The sequence below is a fragment of the Primulina eburnea genome, chromosome 10 (assembly GCF_022965805.1).
Source record: "Primulina eburnea isolate SZY01 chromosome 10, ASM2296580v1, whole genome shotgun sequence".
Classification (NCBI taxonomy): domain Eukaryota; kingdom Viridiplantae; phylum Streptophyta; class Magnoliopsida; order Lamiales; family Gesneriaceae; genus Primulina; species Primulina eburnea.
The window spans coordinates 3,849,438-3,874,421 of NC_133110.1; the positions used below are offsets into that span (position 1 = coordinate 3,849,438).

At 34.1% G+C, this 24,984-nt stretch overlaps 3 protein-coding genes and 1 pseudogene across 10 annotated transcripts; 1 reads left to right on the forward strand and 3 right to left on the reverse strand.

The window, feature by feature from the left end:
• Window positions 1-177: 177 nt before the first annotated feature.
• Window positions 178-4,450, reverse strand: LOC140803582 (subtilisin-like protease SBT4.15). The gene is made up of 11 exons (XM_073159483.1): window positions 4,274-4,450; window positions 3,631-3,725; window positions 3,449-3,546; window positions 3,200-3,343; window positions 3,023-3,128; window positions 2,065-2,572; window positions 1,877-1,977; window positions 1,563-1,781; window positions 1,375-1,483; window positions 1,087-1,300; window positions 178-890 (listed from the first exon to the last, which is right to left on the reverse strand). Exons 1-11 carry the CDS (start codon window positions 4,397-4,399, stop codon window positions 346-348), a joined length of 2,265 nt encoding a protein of 754 aa, XP_073015584.1. The 5' UTR covers window positions 4,400-4,450; the 3' UTR covers window positions 178-345.
• Window positions 4,451-5,220: 770 nt separating this feature from the next.
• Window positions 5,221-8,117, reverse strand: LOC140803595 (purple acid phosphatase 22-like). Its single transcript, XM_073159498.1, is given in 8 exon segments — window positions 5,221-5,685; window positions 5,764-5,852; window positions 6,004-6,572; window positions 7,529-7,572; window positions 7,574-7,635; window positions 7,637-7,660; window positions 7,662-7,823; window positions 7,942-8,117. Coding segments are annotated over 8 exon segments (1,326 nt in total). The 5' UTR covers window positions 8,098-8,117; the 3' UTR covers window positions 5,221-5,465.
• A 10,821-nt stretch (window positions 8,118-18,938) lies between these two features.
• On the reverse strand, window positions 18,939-19,666 carry LOC140803583 (18.2 kDa class I heat shock protein-like; annotated as a pseudogene).
• A 774-nt stretch (window positions 19,667-20,440) lies between these two features.
• Window positions 20,441-24,058, forward strand: LOC140842615 (UPF0496 protein At3g19250-like). Of its 8 annotated transcripts, none has more exons than XR_012120452.1 (5): window positions 20,442-20,679; window positions 20,835-20,860; window positions 21,816-22,029; window positions 22,452-23,569; window positions 23,847-24,058. XR_012120452.1 is itself a non-coding variant. In XM_073210633.1 (3 exons), the coding sequence occupies exons 1-2, from the start codon at window positions 21,957-21,959 to the stop codon at window positions 23,516-23,518; spliced, it is 1,140 nt and encodes a 379-aa protein (XP_073066734.1). In that variant the 5' UTR covers window positions 20,441-21,956; the 3' UTR covers window positions 23,519-23,565; window positions 23,847-24,058. The 8 variants fall into 8 exon arrangements, 2 of the variants coding, with proteins under 2 accessions (XP_073066734.1, XP_073066736.1); XR_012120451.1 differs by having other exon boundaries at window positions 20,442-20,656; window positions 20,756-20,860; XR_012120453.1 differs by having other exon boundaries at window positions 20,442-20,656.
• Window positions 24,059-24,984: the final 926 nt, after the last annotated feature.

Consider the following 24,984-nt stretch of genomic DNA (forward strand, 5'->3'; position numbering starts at 1 on the left):
TTTGGTTTATTATTACAATATCATTCCCAAACGTTTAATATTGATACTCCTTTAAAAAAATGTCTTCAATCGTAATTGATACTACTCCACAAAAGAGCCATTTTGATAACATGACTATTGATCATACTACAAAATAGAAGCGAAATATGCATGAAAGCGTAAAAAAGTTACCAAAAATCAACATTGAGTATTACGTAGAAGAAGTATATATAGATATATTCACTCGACATCTACGTTCATCTCACATGCTGCCTACTAGTATATATTTCAAAAGCACAAAATGAAAGAACATATTTACATGCAAAAAAAAAATTATAACAACGCATGGTGAAAATTAACAATCTGCTAATTATATGTGGCCCTGTAAACAAGAATCGGGGTTCTAACATTATGTTTAGAATCACTCCACTTCAATGATCCAGAGAGGTACCATATCTTCTTATTAAGGAATTTTCCCCTCAAACTCACTTTGAACGACTTCTTCTCATTAGTTTCATCGAACGTCAAAATGTCTGGAATGACTCTGATCGAAAGACCCTTTGGCGACTCAACTTTGGCCTTGTACACTGTTTTACAATCTTCAACATGAGTCACTGTTCGATAAAACACAGCTGAAATGTCTGTCTGATTTTCGTTGAGCTGCATATGCATAGAAGGGTAGTTGAGCCCGTCGTCTCCTTTTGCTCGTCGGACGTTTGAACAATTGTACTTCTTGTTTCCTGTTATTAGTGCAATGGCTGAGTTATTGTACCCCTCTTTGCAGAGGAAACTGATGTAGGCTTCTGTATCGATGTCGTAAATCAGGCCGGGATGTAATGCTGCCCTTGGATTAATCTGCCCCGAGCCTGAGGATAATGCGGCCCCTAGTGGCGTTCCCTTCATTTCTTTTGCTACAGAAGTAAGTTCACATATCAGCAGGAGGAGAAGAAAAAAAATATTGTAAATCTTGATGTGTTTGTGCTGTGTGAAATCGGATTGAAATGTTTAGAGATGCAACAGAGATGCTCTTCAAAGATTTGAATTGTGCATCAGCTAGATATGTTTTGGTGCAACGAAAGGTATGCTAGTCTACAAATGAGAGCTTACCGGTAGTCATTAGAGCAGATTTGATGGCGGCGGGCGACCACTTTGGGCGAAAAGATTTGACATAGGCTGCAGCACCCGAAACATGAGGGCAAGCCATTGAAGTTCCGGATATTATGTTGAATTTTACAATTCTTTTATCACCCTTATCTCCGGTCATTGTGTTGAATTTTGTGTATGCGGCTAAAATGTCGATTCCAGGAGCAGCGATATCAGGCTACACGTAAAAATCACATGTAATACAACATACCTGAAGCAAAGACAGAACCAGAAATTATCAATCCTTCCTACCTTGAGTATGTGAGAACTGATGTCTTGGGGTCCTCTAGATGAAAACGAAGCTATAAATGGTGCGGTTGTTTTGGCTGTTCTTGATTTGTATATAACACCGTGAGGCGATCTATTACACGAAAATGATGCAAAGATCAAGTAAAGTATAATCTCAACTGTTCAAATACAATATATATGCATGCACTCACCGTGAGGAGTTTATGTATTTATCAATCTTTAGGCCATCCTCAATACTGACATAACTCACTGGATTGTCGTTAAAGAACACCGTGTCTTCAAACACATCATCAGACATGATGGTGCCTATGGCGCCTAATGAGTCAACCATAATATTACCCCCTTCTCCCTGGCAATACACGATCTTTCCTTTCACTTTACTCTCGAGTAACGTCTCGTAATCGCAAGCACTGTGACACAGAAGAAGAAAAATTATATGCTGAAAACAACAGATTTGCATATACTGTATAGACATAAAATCAAGATTCAGTCAGTGTTAAGACACCTGGCATTTCCAATCACAGCCGAACTAGTATTTCGAGCACGGGCTCCATTTATTAAAGGGTACAAAACCTTTTTCGGAGAGAATGTATTAAGCGACGTCCCCTGTCAAGAAACAACAGAAAAAGCAGTTTCGTAGATGTTACGATTCGAGCAAATAAAAAAAAAGTAAAAGATTAACAACTGACATACAGAAAACTTGTCTCCGTTTCCCAACTTGACATCTGTGACAAACTTCCTATCTATGGAGCTAGCAGCCACTGTAAAGACCCACGGAGCTACATTTTGGACCGTCCATAAATAAGGCCCTGAGTTTCCTGCCGCACAGACAGTCAGAATCCCCTTTTTCGAGGCATGGAATGCTCCGATGCCTATAGAATCATCCAAGTAATTCAGGGTAATTCCCCCTAAGGATACTGATATGATATCCACTCCATCAGCTATTGCTACATCATATGCTGCTAGAATGTCCATGTCATTGCAGCCTGCTTCCCAACACACTTTATAAATTGCTAGTCGGGCAGATGGCACCCCACCTCGTGCCGTGCCTTCTGCTATGTCATATAAACTTGCACGTTTCACTGATATGCCGGCTGCAGTCGAGGCTGTGTGAGTTCCATGGCCGTCCGTGTCCAATGGAGTTGTTTCATTTGGAAGAACTATGTTTGCAAGATCGAAGGCCTGTGCGCCAATGAGTTTGCTGCCATTGTCAAACAAGATCAACTCATAAATATACTAACAAACTGATGGAATGTTTGGGAGCAAAGATGACTAAACTCTTTTATGTGGATGGCTACATAGCTTATTATCGCTTGGCCCAGTATAATTTAAATGATATAAAGTAAACTGTCACTAGCAGCTAGAGCTTTAGTTAGCTCAACAAGAATTCAGTCATGCAGTTTGCATCATACCCAACCCAAAGTCACCAGTTCGATTCATATAAGGTACAAGTTGAGCGAACAGATGTTAGCATGACGACTAGCTTTTATTCCTTCGGACGAACCTACCAAACAAGTTGAACATGGCCTCCTAATTTGATTTGGTTAGGGCGGAGTAAGCATTCCGCGTCCGAATGCGCGATGACACCCAATAGGTCAAGCCTCCCTATAATTAATTATAACCAAAATCTTTGAAAATTATATATACTCACTTGTTGCAACCAGTGAAGTTAACACCTTTGACACACTTCCCCTTCCATTTAGAAGGGGGAGGCCCAAACCCCTTATCATTGAAACTTGGGGAATCTGGCCATATTCCTGAAACAAGAAAGAAATCAATACATAATTAATTAAATGGAAATTTCGAGCAAACGCCAAATTCCACCAACCTGTATCAAGAAGACCTACTATGATTTCGCTCTCACATTGATGCTTTCTCATCACATTCTCTGGCATTCCAAGAAAATCCCATGATCTTGTTGTCAGCAGCTTCCGCACCTTGTTCGGAAATACCGAAACAACGCCTTGTTTCTCTGTGAAAGCAGACAAGAAATAAAAACAAATCCAGGGATTCAGTTATCTATAAGGGACGATTTATAGAACCGGAAGAAAGAAAATCTCCGTGACCATTCATATACCCGACAATAATCCTGCTTCATGTGGCAATAGTCTTGCCACAAATCCATTAAAGCTCCTCCCATAGCTATGAATCTTGGAGTTTTTAGCTGTTATTTCACTGGAATCACACCATATATGTTCACATTCAACTCAAGTTGTCAAGTCTTCGTAATATAATGCATGTGCTATAGAAATTTCATACTCTCCAATGACATCTGAAAGTAGAGTGTGGTGAATGTCTGATAAAGACACAGACATTCTGTCCTCTGGCAATTCTCCCATGTAAACGATGTAAGGCTGTAATAATTAAGATATGATTACTGTTTAAAATAATTCTAAACTATATTATTATGACAAAACTTATAATTTTATAATGATATAAAACTCAAAATATATATCAATATAAATTATTAGAGAGAGCTCAAATTTATGAAGACTATTAAAATAAAATGTATATACATATAATTTAAAAGGTAATTAAAAGCTAGAACTCTGATTTAAAGAAGTCTAAATACGAATTGAAATTATACATTCATGCATGTGGCGTTTTTGACCAAGCAATAAGCCCTATACTGTTATACATTCAAATAAAATCGCTTAATGAGTACTCTCAACTTCAAGAATTTTCCTAATGCATAGAAATTATGTGTTCAGATTTCAAATAGTTAAACATAGACAAAAACGAATCCAGAATTTTATGCTAAGGAGGTATAAACTCAATGTATAAAGAGACCAAACTTAGATACTCTAAAAATCACAAAGAATTTTGATTTGGGTGCGAGACTAGCCGAACGGCGGTCCCTGCCGGTCGATTCCGCCCTCGACACACAGATAATATATAGTACCTTTCTTGCACCTCTATCGTCCGCGTTGCCTAAGAGAATGCCTGAATGAAGGTAGACAACATTAAAAAGCGTAAAAAGTACTAAAATCTTAGACATCTTCATGGCTTCACTGTCTGTGTCAGACATTTAGTGTGTTAACAGCTAATAATACATACATGCATGGCAAATTTATATATATATATATATATATATAAAATATAGAGTAATGGGCTTGGGTTTTGGATCTGAATCTGTTACTAAAAATCAGTTTTATTTTTAAAACGTGAAGGAAAGAAGATTCACCATGCACGCATATTCCGGATCCTCGTACGTTAATTAACACGCATGCGCTGTAACATTTAGATACCACGAAAATGATCATATGTATCTAACCAGAATTTAGATTGAAAAATTCCAAGATCGATCCAGCTAAATCTATGCGTGTATAGTGGACAGGAAGTTTCAGGATAATTATCATTGACGTAAAATATTACAACTTCGGGAAGGCTTAATTAATTCCTCGACCACTGGTAGAACTAAATAACCAGCAGTTGAGCAGTTGCCTAAAGTAAATTAAAGAGTCAGCACTCGGGCTGTAGGATCAATAAAGACTTCAACTTCCGCTTAGTAAAGAATAAACATTGGTTCGGAAACCGTGGCGGAGCCAAAATATGGCTCTGTCCGGACTGGAATTTTAAACTCTAGAATCTTTTAATATTTTAAATTGATCTACCCGAGCTAATATCATATTATTCCAAAATTATACACAATTTACATATACATTTTTTTTAAAAAAAAAAATGGGCCACCCGGACCTTTTTAAACAAGCACATGCCTCCGCCCCTGTTCGGAAATGGTAGAAACCCGGTTCGGTAAAGACTCATATTTCTGCAGATGTCTATCAAACATCTAGTTTCTTTAAAACAGATTCGACACGTATATAAAACATGGGTACTCTAAAAATCAATAGAAATTTATTTCTCATGATACAATTGTTCAAATTCAGTGACATCTAAGAATAATAAATTGCTGTCAACCGGAAATTTTATAATCTAATCATTATTTATATTAATTGTAAATGATACATATGTGAAGAACAATAACACCGTCTCATGCAACTGTTGCACAAAAAACCGTACACCCAATTGTTGAAAAACAATACGTTTAATTTGTGATAATTAACTACAGTTCATCAAATGTATGACATAATTTACTATAGTTCATCTTTCGAAGATTTTGATGTCTTTATTATTTCCTTGCACGCTAGGGAGGAGCTATGGCTTTCAAACCATATCTCGTCAGCTTGAAGTGAGTCGGAGTCATTGTTCCTGTGCCACGACCAGTGGGCGTGCGTGCTATTATGTACCCTCAACCGACCATGTCCAAAGCTTGGTTCGTGATAGAGTGAAATTGAAGGGCTTGGGCTCTGAAACCTGTCCATTCATAGCACATCAATTCACTCAATACGTTTCTTTCCAAGCTAAGATATAAGGTTGTTTAGAGCTACTTACAACATAGCAAGGCCTTCTTTATTCCCTCCATCACCGATGGTTACATGCATTGGACCACATGGATCAGCCTTGTTATCATAAACCCTTGTCTAGATCATAAAAAAAATTCAACCAAATAGTTAAAAATACATCAGATAATAAGATGAAAGATACTTCTGAAAACCTAGAGCTTAACCTAAGAATTGGTAAAACGTAGTAAATATTTCTATATGAGTGAATAGCAAAGAAAACTTTACTTACAAATCTTTCATAGGAATGAACATGTCCTGCGAAAACTACATCGACCCGAGCGTTATATAACATCTCTTCCATTGCATTCCGCATGCTTTCCCCTTCTCCCATATGAGCAAGATTGGAGTTGTACCATGGTGCATGGATCAAGACAAAGATCCAAGACGTCTCACTCCTATCGACCGTCTCAAGATCAGCCTGTAGCCACTTGTATTGATCCGAATCCACATCAAAATCCGTATATGATCCAAGCATGATTATGTGGGCTCCAGCCACATTGAATGAGTAGTACGAGTTCGAAGTGGACCTACTTTCTTGATGTGGCATCAACCATCTAGCATTGTATGCCTTAAAACGATGAGGGTATATGATGGGGGATGATTCAACATCGTGGTTCCCTTGTGTTACCATCCATGGCCTAGAGCTGGCATACGGCTCGACCAGACGTGCAAATGAGTCCCAGAGTGGTTGTAGAGTATTAGCGTAGGATAGGTCGCCGGGTAGGAGGAAGACATCATAGTCCTTAGCACCAACATGAGCTAAGGTTGAAGCTGTCCATTCTGTTTGTCCCAGGTCTCCTATAGATGTTCAAAAGTTCAAGCGAACAAGTAAATAAATCAAGTGGTTAGTGCAAAGAAAAGTTTTCAGTATGAAAGAATAGAGTTATTGAATGATTTTTGACAGTTATTATAGATTAAATATATACAATATTCATTAAATTTTATTTGCACGTGTTTCAAGATTTTATTCCCCGACCATTACAGAAATATCAAATCATATAACCATATAATCCTAATTAATTAAAAATTATTTTTAGACAAATAAATTGTGAAATGTGAGCCGATTCAAACAATTTCAGAAATCAATCTATTTTGCCCAAATTCAATCCAACAAGGGCTCGCATATTTTCAGACAATCGACAACTTCTAATTTCGCGTGTTTTGATAGGGCCCAAAAAATTAAAATTAAGGTCATTTATGCATTTATTTTTAAATTTTGGTCATTTATATTGAAAAATTTTCAAATTTATTCCAATGACTTTTAATTTTTGACAATTTTAGTCATTTGTTAGCTAGCAATGTTAATGTGCTAAATTAAGTGAATATTGGACCAATTGAAAATATGCTATCAATTATCTAAATCAAAAGAAAATATAATAAACTATTGTAGTTTCACTTAAATTAGCACAAAATTGAATTCTTTAGTTAATATGTAAATAACCTTATGAAGAAGGAATTGATATATATCTTTCACAGAAATTAAACAGAAAGTCATAGAAAAACAAAAGACTAAAAACATTAGTAGTGTTCACTTAAATATTTTAGTCACAACATATTGAAGTCATCGTAAAAAGATTAATTGTGGAGTAGACCGTTCTGAGCAGAAGGCCATTTTTGCATAATTATATCTTTCAACAGACAGAAATTAAAACAAGAAAAGCATAGACAAGCAAAGGACAAAAAGTACATAACGATGTTGCTTGCAAAAAGGCTAGGCACACATTGCACGTAAAAGAAGTAACATTTTCGCTCACCCGCAACCGCAAACTCCACCGGAAAAGCAGAAGGCGGTGTCCGGACTGTACTCCGAGCCGGAACCGCCGCATCTATAGTAGTAGATGGTGCTCGGCTCCAGCGGGCCCGATTTTCACGTGGTGAATCTCCCCCCGAATTGTAGAGAAAGTAACTGTACGAAGTGCTGGGCCCTCCTTGTGCATAAGCTTCATATTCCCCGCTCTTCTTCCCGTATTCAACGATCGATTTAACATTTTTGTCCGACGTAATCCATGAAACCCTCATGTAATCTTTTCCCGCCAATGAGATATGAACCTGAAAGCCGATTAAATAAATTAAATGAATCCAATTTTACGTATCTTGAGTTGGAAACTTTGTGTTATATGCATAAAATGTACGTGCTAGCTGCAGGCCTTGCATGTTATATATTTACCTGTTGCGCGTGTGAATCCGTCCGGTCATGTTGCCGGAGAATGAGTGGCCTGGGATTCGGACGGGTATATTCCGGGGAAACTCGGGTTGCTATTATCAAGAAGAGGATGACGATGGAATTTGGCAACATTATTTTCATTTTTCCAACAAGAAGCATGTTTTATGAATAAGTGTAGGAGGAATATATGTTTTGTGTTCGTATATATATATCCATGAATTTTGGAAAAAAGTGGAGAGATATTTGATATGTATTTTTTTGCAAATGAGGAAGATTAATTAAAAATAAATAAATCAAAAGATTATAAATCAAAAGTATATTTTAACTTACGTATTATATTTTGTAAGAATGAAACATTTCTTTCCGAACTACGACGTACGTACCCATTTGGATAGGGACTCTTTACTTCGAAGCTTTAAAGATCTGGAATTATTAGAATATAATAATAGATTCCAAAATATTATATTATTTATTAAAAATTTTGAACGTGGAATAAATTTCAAATTAATATCCATGGACTCTCTCCACCTGATAAATACAGGATGTGCACAAGACGTGCGGACTTTTCAAGTTTCATTTATAAAAGAAATGGCTTTGTCCCACGTGCTAAAAATAACACACGCAAATTTCATAATATTCGTTAATTTCAATTTTGGATTGGTTCAGAGAATCTTGTCCTAATAATGAAGTTGTCCGTGTTTAACTAAGCCGGCACATTTATTACGTACAATATCGAGATTGGAAATCAAATTAAATCAAGATACCTAATTTAATGCAAAAATGAACAAAATCCCATAAATCGTGGACTCGGAACCATGCTGGATAAATATTCCACGAGCGTGAAAGTATCGTTCATGTCATGCGAGAGTCCGCTTACGTGGTGGTGTTGGCCGCATCAACTTGATTAGAATCATATTTCCTTTGCTTCAAAAAAAAAAAAAAAGAATCATATTGGCGTGACGAAAAATAATACTAAATGAGTAGGTTTTTTGTGAGATGATCTCACGAATTTTTATCTGTGAGACGTGTTAACTCTACCGATATTACTCAATAAAAAGTAATACTCTTAGCATAAAAAATAATAATTTTTCATGTATAACCTAAATACGAGATCCGTCTCACAAAATACGACCCGTAAGACCGTCTCAGACAAGTTTTTAACATACTAAATTACAAAAAAAAAAAGAAGCAAAATTATCATGATAAGATTAAATTTTGATACTATAGAGTTCCAAGATCACAATGTAACAAACGATCAAAACCGTTATTTTACTATTTTGTTGATATTAATTTCCGTAAAAAAATTTCGACACTATAGTGCAATACGAATGAGATCATTTGCTGCATTTGGTGTGATCACATTCAAAATAACATGAAAAATCTTACTTATTATCGATTTTATTTCAATTTTTTGATAATATTAAATATCGAATATTTAAATTTTAAAAATTAAATATTTTTTTCATGTTTTTTCGCCTTTTGCGTAATCTATAACCTTTAAAAATCCTTACTATTATATAATAATTGAGCACGTCATAATAATCACTTTTATGTGTCAACAAGACACCAAGTTTTATTTTCAGTTTTACCCTTACATAATATTTGTTACATAACTTCGATGTTGTGAGCTTGTTTGTATTCTTCGTATGCCTATCTATTTTTTCTCATTTTTTTTCAACTTCTCGTTATTTCATCTCAAACTCATATGTTTTTTTTTTCTCCTTTATATATATATTTTTAAAATATTATTATGTTTCGATAATTAAACCATCTAAGCATGTTAAAATTAGATATGTCAATCAAGATCGATTTGAATCTACAAAAGCGACTTCGAGTCAATTGACGTTACTGACTGACAACATCTCGGCCATCTTTTCCACAACCCCGTCACTGTTTATTTTGGTCTAATTGCGGTTGGTAAATTCATTAATTTAATAATAATAACAATAAAGTCTCTATAAAGAAATAATTAGGCCATTTATCCGTTATTGCTTGAAATAACCATACCGATTTCTAATAAAAAATAATACAACCTTAACAACGTGCACGTGTAAGACCAATCAGAGATTCGTCTCACAAAATACGGCTAATGAAATCGTTTTCACACAAATTTTTACCTCACTCATTCTTTACATTGTCTGTCGTATAAGCCAAGAGATTGGATTAGAAGATGCTAATTTGTTTTGTTATTATAATAGAGCTATTATTGGACTCAATAAAATATGTACGTAATTATTTATTTTAATTCAATTTATCATAAAATTAAATCATTAATTTATAATAATCACGTAATATTATTTCAATAAAGAGAGGAAGTTTGATGATATAGGGGTCACGTGTAGGGTTGAAATCCAATCACAACCATAATGTAATCCCATCAATAGGGGTGGCAGAAATTTGGTATTATAATTATTATTTGAAATGATTAAATTTACCTCAGAATGTAATAAGTAAAAAAAATAAAAATTAAATTTGCATTCACCACATGTATCAATAATGCCCAATGAGAATTGAATCTAAAGTTGAATTATAGTTATTGCAATCATCCCTCAAACGTGTGTACGTGTAATTATTAGCATACACAAACTCTATAGTGTGCGGATATAATCTAATTGAATAATAAAAAACAAACTTATTTGAGACAGTCTCACATATTATTTTTATGAGATAAATATTCGATTTAAACGACCCATAAATAAATATCATTTTTATGTCAAAAATATTACTTTTTATTGTAAATATAGACAAAATTGACCCGTCTCACGAATAAAAATCTCTGAGACCGTACGTCTTATAAGAGACATACTCATAATAAAGTATCGAAACAAAATTTTCTTAAAACAAAGAAATTCTTACGATCGTTATCTTTACGTGTGTATTAGATAAATCTTGAATTTATACCGTAGATGGTAAACTAAAACCACACACATTACATAACTCGATATAAAACTATAAACTGACTCGGGTTTCTTGACCGTGATTTAAATTGTTTATGTATCAAAGTTCATAGGTTTATTTATATCAAGTGTTCTACTTAATCGACATCTCAACTAAGTTACATACGATATATTTCGAGCATACATTAATTCCATCGAGAATAAACGGTAACACTCTTTAAACATAAGAAGTAACAAAAACGATAGTTGCCTTGTGAAGATGGATAGCATAATGAGAATTCAAGTAGATATTGTAGGAAATATGATGAGCACTCAATTGGGATGGTTGAATTAATGTTTCGATGAATTTGGACATCCAAAATCTTTTTCCCCCAAAACAAAACCACTTTCAAGAATCACCAAAGGCTGCGAGAAAAGGTTGAATCTAGTATAGGCCATTATCAATACGCATTTAATTTGCCATCATTTGGATGTTCAGACCTAATTTAAAGAAAGAGAAATTGGTGAAAAATCTCCGATCAAAACATTTTTTGGGTTCACTTTCTACCCACCAAATTGTGGTAATGTATCATACAAAATGTGATACACTTTCATGTGGAAATATGGTACTAAAAAAGTACTCAGAGACTGAACACAAAAAAAATCGACGACCGAAAACTGAAGACCAATTTCCCGTTTAAAGAATCCCATCGAAGACTTTACGGATAATAACCCCATTCTTGTAACACGCTTTTGTTCTATTTTTTTTTTTCGGGAACAATATTTTTCTTGTCAGAGGATAATTAAATGGGAAATTGCAACATAACTGCAACAACTTTTAAATTGGTCCGGGCAGGGAAAAAAAATACTAGCTAGCATTTATTACCTTTTTAAATTTGAAGTAAAACTAAAAGACCATATTGATTCACCGAGTCACTCTATTGTTGAGTTAATTAATTTATTGGGAATAAACAACTTTATTCATCTATTAAAAGCACATGAGTTAAAGTAATACTGAGATGAGTGATCTTTTAGAAAGTTTTAATGTGTCAAGCTACTGACGTTACACAACTTAATTTGGTTTGCTATGTAAATCGTAAAAGAGTTATGTCAGATTTTAATAGATAATAATGTCTCAGTTGAAGATATGACTGATGACAGACAAATGATAAGATTATGTAATAATAAGAATGTTAGAATAATTATTAACGATAAAGAAAATTAACATGAATATTATTTTCATTATTTTCTTAAACAATAGCGGTATCTATTTAATAGACATTATAGTGAAAAAATATATAAATAAACAATAAAATACCACTCTATCAATTAGATGATTGAAAAAATAACAGTAAATTTGCAGTCAGTCCCCAAATCAAACAAATTTTGTTCCTGACTCTCTAATAAGAGAGTTTTATTTCACAAATGAAATTGAGGGTTTTTTGGATGATGGTAAGTAGCAGTAAAAGTTGAATAGAAATAGGGACGGATACTTAAGTTTCCCTTGAAATAATTCCTAAACCAAACAAAATAGAATCGATGAGGGATGGTGAGATGATGGTTACTTCATTCGCTTCGGGCCAATCTAAACCATCATTGCAAATCTGAAATCGTCCCCCAAATCCCACACACGAAGAAATGACAGAAAAGCCCATGCCAACCATACGAGAAAAAGAAAAAAAGAAAAAAAAAGAAAAAAGAAGCATCATCACATGACGCCATCCCCCCGAAAACCTCATCATAATACTCATAGCAAAATGGAAAGGCGCACATTAAATCCTCCTCCACTTCTTACGGATGCATGATTATTGGGGCACAAGCGAGTAAGAGCAAGTACACTAGGGGGGCAACCTACCCCATCCCACTCCCCACCAATTTTAATATTATATACCATAATATATTATTTTTTTCATTGATTTTACGAACAAAATAAATTATATCTGTCATCCCCCATAAAAAAAATCATTAAAACAAAAGACTTTTTTTGTATAAAATAAAAGGATGGATTCATCTAACAAATTACTTCTATTGAGTAAGCCAAATGAATGATCTTCTCACACCCTTATATGCTTCCTAGCTCGTGACCCTACCCTAGCTACTACTTCCTTTTTGCATGTCAAGATTTCTTCGCCCCACTTTTTGCTCTCTATATATAGAGCCCTGCACTTGCAGTTGCGCACTCATTCGACCAAACAGAACTACTTCCAATTCTTGTTCTCTGCCAATTCAAGAAGAAAATTCTCTCCCCCTTCTGCTAACTTTTAAAAGGTGATCTCTTTAGTAAACTCAACTAAACAAGTAGAGGCCCCCACCACTTTCTCTCTGTCCCCCCCCCCCCCCTCCTGCTTTCTTTCACTAGCAAATCTAGACAATGTCCCTTTTAAATTTCTGTAATATGTATTTGTAAAGATGGGAACTTTGATTTCATGTCCGTGTTCTATTTCGATTTATCAAATTCGCACATATAATCTCTCGATTGACGATTCAAACTCTTTGTTAAATCTTTTTTTCCACCTAAATATTGGCGTCTAAATGTTGATCTATATCATTCTTGAATTATTTTTCTTCCTGTTGACAGAAATGGAGAAGTTCGACTCGAAGCTGTATCTGGAAAACTGCTACATCATGCAGGAGAACGAGAAGCTGAGGAAGACGGCGGAGCTTCTGAACCAAGAGAACCAAGCCCTTCTTATGGAGCTCAAGAAGAAAATCGCCGCCGCCGCCGCCACTTCTTGCAGTTTAATCCCTGATCTCAACCTGTCCACCTCCACCGCCACCAAACCCGGCAAGACATCCAAGAAATGAGATTCGAACAAGCTGTAGACCCCACTGTCGTTGGAAGATGCAAGAAATAGTCGGAGGAAATGAGCGTTAATCAGAAACGTGTCTGGTCCTAGAGTCTGTTACATAGTATGCAATGTACGTAGTTTCCGATCTTTCCAGGGTTTTTTTTGTTGTTAAATTTCTCCTTTGAATGGTTTATTAAATATATTTTACGAAAGATATAATTTTAGTAATTTCCACACCAAATAAATTATCTCCAGAGTATCATTTTCCTAATCTCGAATGGAATCGGTGAAATTAATTTCAATTAAAGGTGAAACTCAAACTGTTGAAGACGGCTTCTTTTCGTTTATTATCATTTTGATTGAAAAAAAAATATGCGATATATTATCATACTGATAAGGAATCACAATTTTTTATCATACTAATTTTCTAAATATGAAAAAAAAAACTGGAATTTTATTTATGTCAATCAAATAATTTAAAATAATATTGTTATTTGTTTAAGTCTCCTATGTGTATTCAATACATACCTTAAATTCTCGTGACTGCTTTGAATATTTTGATTATTACTGGAACAATAATTGTTCATATAAGGTGAATAATCAAAACTTTGATCCTACAATTATGATTCAATTTATTTCGATTTCAGTTTCGTTTTCCTATTTGTGATATAAGTAACAAAATTGTAAACTCATAAGTTTGGTGTCAATTTTTAATTTTTTTTTTTTGGAAAAAACAAATTCAAATTTAAATTTTAACGAGAGACTATACTAATTTTGGCGTATAATTAATGAAGTTGGACCCTGGTGGGGATGGGGTCTATATAATATCATTCTTACTCAAGTCAACACCCAACACTCTTCTTATATAGTAGGATAGTCGACTAATGTTTTGTGTGAGTAATCTTACAATAACAAAGCTTATATTACATACATTAAAATATAATAAACAAACATAAAAAGAACCAAAAAAACTTTTTTTCTTATATTTTAAAGTATTGAGATTCCTTTGCCTTTTTTTCCCCTTTCATTTTGATAAAGATGAATTTTATTCTCGTCAAATATATCACATGAGTGAAAATTAGTTTTAAATAAACTATATTCGAAGGATTTAGTATTTCGAGAAAAAAAGACCAAAAAACAAAAATAAAACCAAGTTACTGTATGAAATCAAATTTTAACTAAGTGACATAACTAATTAAATCCCTAATAAACCAACTTATAAAGCTAAACTTATAATTTTCCTATAATATAAGATAATATATTCTAGTTAATATTATATGCTATACAAATAATATATTTTATTTTTCTAAATAATTAGTTTAGTTATGATTTTCATAAAACAAATATTTTCTAAAATATTGTGTACGATCGAGCGTTTGTCGTTTTACCATAAGTTATAATTGGTGGTGATGATGCAACTCAAAATCTTTAAATCGCACAGCAGCTCAAACACCACGGTTTAATTGTTGTTCTAGTAGAGACAATTATTGCACCAAACTATCTCCCTCTCAATAATTGTACTCCTTGCAATCAATGAGAATCAAACTTGCGACCTTGTCTCTGATACTAATTGTAAGACCAATCGCTTGTCATTTTACCAAAAAACTATAGCTGATGGTAATGGTGCAACTCAAATATTTTAAACCTTACAGTAGCTCAAACACCACGATTCGATCATTCTTCCAGTAGTAACAATTTTTAGGACCAAACGTTTGCTACTTTACCAACAACATAGCTTGTGCTAATTGTGCAATTCAGATCTTTTAACAACATATTAGTTTGATCACCACGATTTGATCGCTCTTCCAGCAAAGACACTTATTTCACCCAACAATCTTCATCCCAATAATTACACTAATGCAATCAACTAAGAATCGAACACATGAACTTTGCTCTAATACCAACGATAAAATTGCTTGTTTATCGGTTTACCAAGAGCTATAATTGATTGTAATAGTGTAACTAAAATATTTTAACTCATATAGCATGTCAAGCACCATAATTCGATTGTTCTTCATCCAAGATAATTATTGCACTCAACATAGTGAATAATTATAAATTTTTTCACATCTGAAAACATATATATTTTCTTATTTATAATAATCAACTGAACAAAAATGAGAAAAATTTGATAAGGAATGTTTAGAATTACTAATATGTACAAGAACTCAAGTTTTCATTTTCGGTAAAAAAAATATATTAAAATTATCTTATTAAGTATAAACCAAAAGATTACAAAAAAATGGCTTGTCGATGAGATTCTGTACTGGAGCATCTAATCAAAAGAGAGATCACGAAAAAATAATTAATTGAAATAAAAATAAAGTCAATGTTAGGGTTCATTTCAATTTTTAAAACTATGATCCCACGGACATGACACGGATCACGTCATTCTGGTTGACCAATAAACCCATCAACCTGCCTATTTGTACCATGATTATCAACAAGTGGACTAACAGATAGCTGGAATTTTATATATATATATATATATATATATATATATATATATATATATATATATATATATATTTACACACAGATGAATCGATCTGTTAAAGTTAAAATTAATAGTTTTATTATATAAAATACATAAAAAAATTTGTCAGACCGTCTTCTGGGTAAATTTTTTTAGACATATCTCCAATTGGACTCAAAAAATGAAAAATATTGTTATTTATATAAAAAAATTTACTTTAATTGCATATTTGAACCAGATCAATTTGTTATACGAACCTACATGTATGGATTAGATAAACTCATTTCACGGATGTAATGCGTTTCACATGAAATCTGCTCTAAAAATAATATATTTTCATAGATCAATTGAGTAAAAATCTATCTCATTAGATTGATATGTCACTCTATTTTATATGAGTATTATGATATATATCTCCCACTTTATAATAAAAAAAAGGAGTTCGAAATTTAATTGGAACCTACAATTGAAAACGGGATCATTCGATCCTGGGTGTGGGGGCAGTGCCCACATCTTATATCAATGGTTGAGATTTCACTTCATGGGAAAAAAAGAATTAAAAAAAAAATTTAAAAAAAATTTCAGCCCTTAAATGTATTCCTGCAAACACTGTCTGTAGGAGTAGGATAGAATAATCCTTGAAAACGAGATAAACTACGTTTCTGAAGTTGGAGAGGGTAGGGCAGCTCAATAAAAGTCAAATTGGAAAATAGGTCCATGATTGATATTTGACTGCATAGGAAAATAAATTAATTCCAAGGCAAACTAGAGAAAACCTGGTTTATTTTCATTGGATTGGATTATCTGATTATTCTATTAAATGATTTTTTTTTATTTGTACCTTTGTTTGGATTTTGTTTAGTATTTAATACTAACGTTAGTTTCGATCTTTCAAAATTCAAACTACATTAAAAAAAAGGATTAAAAATATTGTTTTATTTATTTTTCTTGACAATAAGATTTCTCTATTTTCACATGTCGATGTAATTATTACATATTATTTCAAAATTCTAATCGAATAGAGAATTATATTGTCAAATTCAATCAACAAGGACCTATATTTCTTGCCTATGCTTGATTGAGCATCCTCCTCAAATCTTCAGTGAATCAAATTGTATCTCATGCATCATTTCCTGTCCAATTTAATTTTAAATTAAATCCCCTATTCCCAAAATTCGAGTGTTTATTAATGAATTTCACAGCGTGATATATGATTGCAATTTCTAGGAAATCTGAGGCATCGACGAAATCTTCTGAAAGTATAATGATTTGCAATGAATGCAGATTGGAAATATGGGTTCCTGGGACACGGAATGAATCATGATAAATATTTATTTTTAATGTTTATATATATATATATATATATATATATATATATATATATATATTTATTATTATTATGTTGGTTGAGCGAACCAACAGTGATATATGATCTTTTATAAAATTTAAAAAATTTAAGTTGTATTAATATAATCAATTATGATCCTATAATATATATCGACGATAATATTGCAATTCAAATATATATATATATATATATATATATATTTTTTTTTTCATTATTAATTATTGTTTTGGCAATCATCAGATGTTTTTTGAACGAAATTGGAGACTGCCGTCATTTATTAATTACGAGTTTCCTCTTTGTTTCTGCAGACTCCATAGTCAACACTCCCACTCTGCCGATTCACGCAATTGGAAAGCATAATAAGTAGTGTAAGAAAACTAAGAAAATTAATTATATCATTATTTCTTGAAATTTTTTAATCTAATATTTTTTATTATATATAGAAGTTCTGTAGATAATATACTAAAAAAGAAATGATAAAATATAGTTGATTTTCTGGGTGTTCTCTTCGTATATAAACTTGAAAGCCACATATGCTAATATTTTCATTTGTTTTAATCGGCTTTATATCTTCTTTTTTCCCATGTATTTTCGTGGAAAAAAATAAATTACTAATTTTATTAATTATTAAAATTGAACTCCCTTTTTCTTAATCATCTAATAATGGCCTCTCCGTGACAACCCAACGGCCCAGTACATTCATATCGGGCCTTTGTGAAAATTAGTGTGGCCACTTCAATTACCCTTTCCCTGATATCATTTGGCCTTTGTTATAGTCTCTAATCGCGCTGGAGTTGATGTATCAGAATTGCTGCAGAAGGTATAGCTTCCCCGTGAACAAACTTCATGCATTGTTAATGCAACATAGGCTGCATCATTCATATCTTGTAGCTATTGTAGGTCGGAATTTCTACTAATAAGACGGGGGAAAAACTTGGGACTATCGCGTTGGCCTATAGTTGCTATTTGGATTGGAAAGAAAGTTGATCAAGAGAAATGATCGAGCAATGTAACGATCTTGTTGGACAGATATTTTGTGCTGATGCATTGACTTCAATACCTTGTCTATAACCCAGAAGACAAATTATACTTGTTAATGAATTCGTTGTCATATCATTTGATGAGCAAAAAAAAAGTTTCAACTTCATAATGAGATGACAAACCAAACCTTTTTTTGAGATGAAAGCGAACCTTGTACTGATGTATTACTCGTATATGGACGAACAAGCCTAGGAAATCTTCATGATACTCAATAACCCTGGGTTAAACAGTTGTGTTTCTCACAGAAACTGTGAAGGTAAGAATCCCTTCTTTTTTCTTTTAGACATTTACATTACTTTTTTAAGTGTAATGTAATGTCACTCTTTTTGCTTATGTGCAACTCTTTTGCAGGCAGTTTAGGCGCCATCTTAGATCAAGAATACATTTAACAGATTCTGATGCCACCGCTTTAAAATACACACAGTTGCGATGAACAAATGAAAGTACTCGATACTAATTCGTTTCAGCTAACAACATAATATGAGAGTTGAACTATTGTATTGGACTCCGAACAATACAGACGATAAATTGCAATAAATATCTCTTTGTATTTGAAATTCAACGCAATTATTATCGTATCAAATCGAAGCTGAATATGGTGCAGTCTCGTTGAAATCATGAAACCAAGCTAATGCTTTGGCTCAACAAGAGATATCGACGGCCTTCACTTCTGGCTTCTTCGCTTCCTCTTTCGGCACAGTTACTGTGAGCACCCCATTTTTCATTGCTGCCTTGATTTCGTCTATCTTCGCACCCTCCGGCAGCCTGAAGCGACGGAGGAATTTGCCGCTGCTCCTCTCCAGACTATGCCGCCATTTATCGTTCTTCTCCTCCTTCTCACTGATTCTCTCTCCGCTGATCAGAAGCACTCTCCCTTCTTCTACCTCCACTTTCACCTCCTCCTTCTTCAACCCCGGAAGATCCGCCTTGAACACGTGGGCCTCCGGTGTCTCTTTCCAGTCGACTCGCGCAGCGGTGAAGGCGGATGCGTCTCGGGACTGGCCTTTGGCGTTTGCCACTGCGCCTGAGAATGGGAATCCGTGAAATGGATCCGATATTTCTAACGAAAAGGGATCGAAGATGTTGCCTGGCGGTTGCCAAAGAAGCTAGGAATCAGAGACATTGTGGTAAAATTGCAGAAGATTAACTAAAAAACCGAACTTCGTACGCAGATTGATCCGAATATTTTTCAGTGAGAATTAAGATAAACGCACTCTTCAATATATAGGAGTGTGAGCACGATTCTGGCATTCGCGCGATTTCTCACAACGTTTTTTCATTAACTTGAGATTTTTAGGTCAAACTCGTGCTTTCTACAACCTTCTAAGTTAATCTTTTGAAATTATTGAATGTTAATATTTCATTTGGAAAATATTTTGAGGATTTTAATTTGTGCTTTCTACAACCTTCTAGTGTTTCCAGATGCTAAAAAATGAATTTTTATTTTTGGTTAAAAAAAATTTGTTTTGCGTCTCTTAAACTCAAATTTTACGTTAGTTTATGTTTAATTTAATTGAAATCTAAAAATTGGTATGATGTTAATTATGCTTCTATAAATGGTATTCTGGTAAGTTAATATTAGAGTAATTTATTAATCTAACACTACACATATCTGATTTTCTACTTTTTCTTTTTGTTTTTGTTTTCGAGCATTAATCGTTATTTTTCATGTGTACTGTCACGCTAATCACATAAATCACACTAAACAATACTTATGCAAAAAGTTGTCTCGAGAAGATGCTGGTATGTCGAGACATTTATAAAAAAAATAAATGTAAGACGATATTGTGAGCAATTCATCACTCATCACTATTAATATCCAAAAAAATTTGTGAGATCAGTGAATCGAGACTGGATCAACAAATCCCTCCCCGCTTACAGGAGAAAAAGAATAGATAAAATTTTATTTGAATGATGTGTATACTTGAGAAACAGTTTAGACAAAAAATTAATTGATATACAACAAAATTAAATTAAAAAAGGCCCAAGTCAAAAATGGATGCACATCCCACTTGGATTATTTATTTACTAGTACTCTGGTCCTACGCGGTGGTCTGTGGTTTACTCGCCGGCGCTGCTTTGTTCACCGTTCGGGCCACACATCCGATTCCAACGTAGGGCCTAATCGGGTCCGAGTCAAGGCCCGTAGACACTTTGTGGAAGCTCGCTTCAGGAAACTCCTCCAAGAGTGAATTTTTTTTTATGTTTTTGGTGGAATTGAATTCTTTTCTTTACTCTCGCCTATTCATGAATTCACTCTGAACATGTTTAGTATAATTATGCCTAGGAACTTATTCGTATTGAATTCATTTATACGGGAAAAAATATTGAGGCCCATTTTTATTTCGGATGTTCTTTAATTGCAGTGTTAGAAGATTCACTTTGTTTTGAGGTACGTTTGTTCAATTTTTATTCATAACTTGGAAAGTGGAGATCTTTTTTTGGTCACAAAGTTGAGATCTTTTGTGTTGCTACTGTCATGTTTATTTATTTTCGTATATTTGGCTTTTTATGTGATTTTTTATTTGGTTTTGATCTTTATGAGTTGACTATATAATTCAAATCTCTTGATTGGAATCCGGATTTTCATAGTTTGATATTCTCTTGGCTGGTGAAGGGGTTATTAGTTTGAAAGTTTTTGCATATGACTAATGTAAAATTCACTATCATGGGAACTATTATGCTGCTTTAGTGCTCAACACTGTCATGTGGCATTGATAAAACAATTGAATGGTTTGAATAAAAAGTGTTTTTGACTATTGTAATTGCGTGATAAAGTACTGTTAGATATGATGTTTTGAATGGAACTTTTTTTATTGAGATTTCCACAAAGAACCTCGAGATTTCATCCAAACAGCTCAAGTTACCTCGAGCCACATGATTCTCACTGTCGTGGAATTGTATCCGAGAACTGAAATATCTAATAGTCGAATTCATGCTGTATATATATCGCCAAGGTGGATGTTTCAAAGTTTTTGTAAAAAATCTTTGGACAGTAATGTAGTTCCCTATTTCATATAATGCTCATACCTTGCAGTGTGGTTTTTCGTCTTCACGTAGTTGAGATAAGGTTACATTCGAATGGAGAGATTCGGGTTGGGTGGAGGGATATATGAAGCATGTGTTTCAGAGATATTAGGTGTAGTTCGAATCTATCATCATTCATCAATAGTACTACAATGATGTAAATTGATCAGGTTGTAATTTGAAATTTCGTTTAATTAAATTCATCCAAATATTCAAATTCATGATTTCAAATCATTCAATCCAAACTTACCTGAGATAATTGGTAATTTTTTCTTTGTGATATCCATCACATTGGCTTTTCTCCTGTCACTGGACTGAAGATTTAGAAGAAGAATATTGCGGGCTTTTCTTCCTTTGTGGCCGTGTCTGCATATTCTTTTCTATGGGACTACTGAATGCAGCATGCTAAGTATTAATGAAGTTAGTTGTATGGGCCATCCTGCACTGAAAGACCTGGCCTAATGCTTTCTTGTTTGGAGTCATTGCCACGAGATTCAGCAGGAAATAATTATTTTTCATCTCCTGCTTCGCAAGGTAACCTCTCGACTCTAAAAATCTATATCTGTCTTTGTACTTGTTATTCCCATTCTCGTTTTTAGTTTCGATTCTTATTTATTTTAATTTTTCAAAGCTAAAAACTTTTATTTTTAACTAGTTATCTACCCTTTGGTTTGGGTCTCAAAATATCAAAATATTTTTAGGAGAGCTGTATTTCACTGTCTTTTGTGCATGTATAGCATGTGTTTCATCACCTGGTAAAGATATAGGTTTCGAGGACTTTTACAGAAGGGGAGCTTTTTCAATCAAAACACTGAAAGTATGAGAATGTCATTGTGACCCTCGGATGAGATCTCAAGCACTCATAAATCTCCTATATCTTTTTTTCTTTTCATTTGTTTCTAATGTATGTTGCACTTTGCAAGATATCACATTCTTATCTCTGGTTTTTCCTTCAGGTCATTCAGTAGATAATACATCAACACCAAGTGTCCAACCCTCCCCCACTGTTAACCTCACTCGAGAATTCACACTTGCAGTTGAAACACATTCTTATAAGGAGATTAGGAGAATATTTGACCAAGAAAGCCCTTTTATTGAAAATTTTGACATAGAGAACGTAGAGTTCTTCGAGGAACCTCTGCTGTTAGAACAGGTTCTTCAACCAAGCCGTGAGAGCATTCAGGACGCACTTTCATTGGTAGGATCCTATTCCCTTGCTCAGCTTGTCGGCACTTGTTTCGAACATAGTGAGAATACATCTCGTTTTTACCTCCTTCTCTGCCAGAGAGTCCGCAAAGCTCGAGTTGTCTATACACCTATTCATGACCTTCTTGATGATCTTCCCTTAGATATTGACTCCGACTCCTATTCCCTCTCACAATCGCAATGCACATCGGCTTTTAACATCTTTCTCCAATTTAATGGCCACGAAAACCCTTTTGTTCCCCCTCAACCACACAATTTTGACCATCTTCGCCAATCCTTTTCTCAGTTCACCAAAAAACTTGACAAACAATTGGAAAAGACACAATCAAGAGTCCATCTCAGACACCGCTGCTCAAAAGGATCCTCCTTGTGTATTATAGCAGCTGGTGTTGGAGTGGCGGTGGCGGCTGTGGCAATAGCCACTCATGCTCTTGTTGCTATCGTGGCAAGCCCCATATGCCCGATAATTCTTCAGTCCTTAACGACTAGAAAGGAGGTGGTCCATCAAGCACAACTTAATATTGCAGCAAAGGTAGCTTATTTTATTCACAAGGAGCTTGACACTATTGACCGACTCGTGGCCCTGTTGCATTCTGATGTTGAGAATGATAAGTTTCTTGTTCATCATTGTGTGGATCGGGGAATGGACAGGTATCTCATACTGGAAGTATTAAAGCAGCTTAGAAGAAACCGATCCAGTTTTTCCCAACGGCTTGTGTTTCTAGAGGAGCATCTGTTCCTCTGTTTTGCTTCAATAAATCGAGCTAGATCACTACTTCTCCAAGAGATACATGCACATCAAGATCATTCTCCTTGATGACTTCACATTATTTTCGTATTCCATCTGTTTAGCGAAGGACAAATGTGAGTAAGTCATAAGGGCTAAAGATTCTTGATTTTTCTTCACTTGTTCACTTTCCAGTCCCTTTTTCCATGAATGAATTCTTAATTATAGTTTAGATTAAAGGATATATTCGAGTGAATTACGATATCTCATGATCTGACTGCAGTTATATCCCATGTGTAAGATCCTTGTAGTGTACTTCCGGTTGAAGATATATTGTGATGCGCCAATTAATCCCCCCCACGCAGTGTCTTGAATAAGATTCGATTGGAATTGACAAAAATAATTAATTATTTGACAGGAAAACGATGGAAGATCACAAGTGGCTGGCCCGAACCAACTGGTGGCTAAAGCTGTCCAGAACCTGGGCCTGAAACTTGCTCGTCTCGTTGTATTACTATTACCATTGCTTCTTCAATAAAGGAATAAACTTTTACAGATTTGTATGTATTGATCAAAGGAATATGATGACATTCCATCTACCAATCCTAAATACACCTTTCTTACCCTCAAGTCTTCAAGCGAGTGGCGTCCCTATTCATTGGTTTCATGTTATTTCTTCTCGATACCGTTTCGCAAAACCAGCTAAATAATCATCTATTCATCTACTTGGCCGAATAACCAACTTGTTATTTTCATACTGATTTTCAGATCAACACAATGGTTTTTTGATTGGGGACTGCAGGATGTGAGATTGATACTTTCTACTTATGAGTTTGTATAATTTCAAGATTATGTTACAGGATATTCTACAGCAAACAATTTAGCCACTGCCACATTTATAGATCTTGTAAGTCATGATTAATAATTAGTAGGTTGACAAAAATTTGTGTGAGACGGTTTCACATATCGTATTTTTTTGAGACAGATCTCTTATTTGGGTCATCCATGAAAAAATATTACTTTTTATGCTAAGAGTATTACTTTTTACTGTAAATATCGGTAGGGTTGATTCGTATTACAGAGAAAAATTCGTGAGATTGTCTCACAAGAGACCTACTCTAGTAGGAATAGGTATCTTGTGAGATGGGTCAACATGTTCATATTTACAATAATAACTAATATTTTTAGTATTAAAAGTAATAATTTTTCACATGTAACTCAAATAGGAGATTGTATCACAAAATTGATTAATGAGATCGTTTCAAAAAAAAAAAGTGTTAATATTAGTGGTTAAGCATAATTATTCACTAGTTAATAGTTAGTCAGGTAAATCAGAATTTATCTGCTACAGCTCTATAAGGACATAAGTCATTAGTATTATGTATATATCTTCATTATCTGTGATGCACGCCCCAGATCGGGTTAGTCGACACGGCGTGTTTTCATCACACATACCACCTGTACACATATAAACCGAATACAGTTTATATCATAATTTTCCAAACTTGAGTCTTCACTGAATACTATGCGAGCTCTTACATGACATTAAAAGTATA

Coding starts and splice junctions, on each gene's coding strand:
- LOC140803582 (XM_073159483.1), bottom strand. CDS start 4,399: ATGTCTGACACAGACAGTGAAGCCATGAAGATGTCTAAGATTTTAGTA. Junction 3,726..4,273: donor ACGATAGAGGTGCAAGAAAG/GTACTATATATT, acceptor TAATTATTACAG/CCTTACATCGTTTACATGGG. Junction 3,547..3,630: donor CTTTCAGATGTCATTGGAGA/GTATGAAATTTC, acceptor GTGTGATTCCAG/TGAAATAACAGCTAAAAACT.
- LOC140842615 (XM_073210633.1), top strand. CDS start 21,957: ATGCTTTCTTGTTTGGAGTCATTGCCACGAGATTCAGCAGGAAATAAT. Junction 22,030..22,451: donor TTCATCTCCTGCTTCGCAAG/GTAACCTCTCGA, acceptor TTTTTCCTTCAG/GTCATTCAGTAGATAATACA.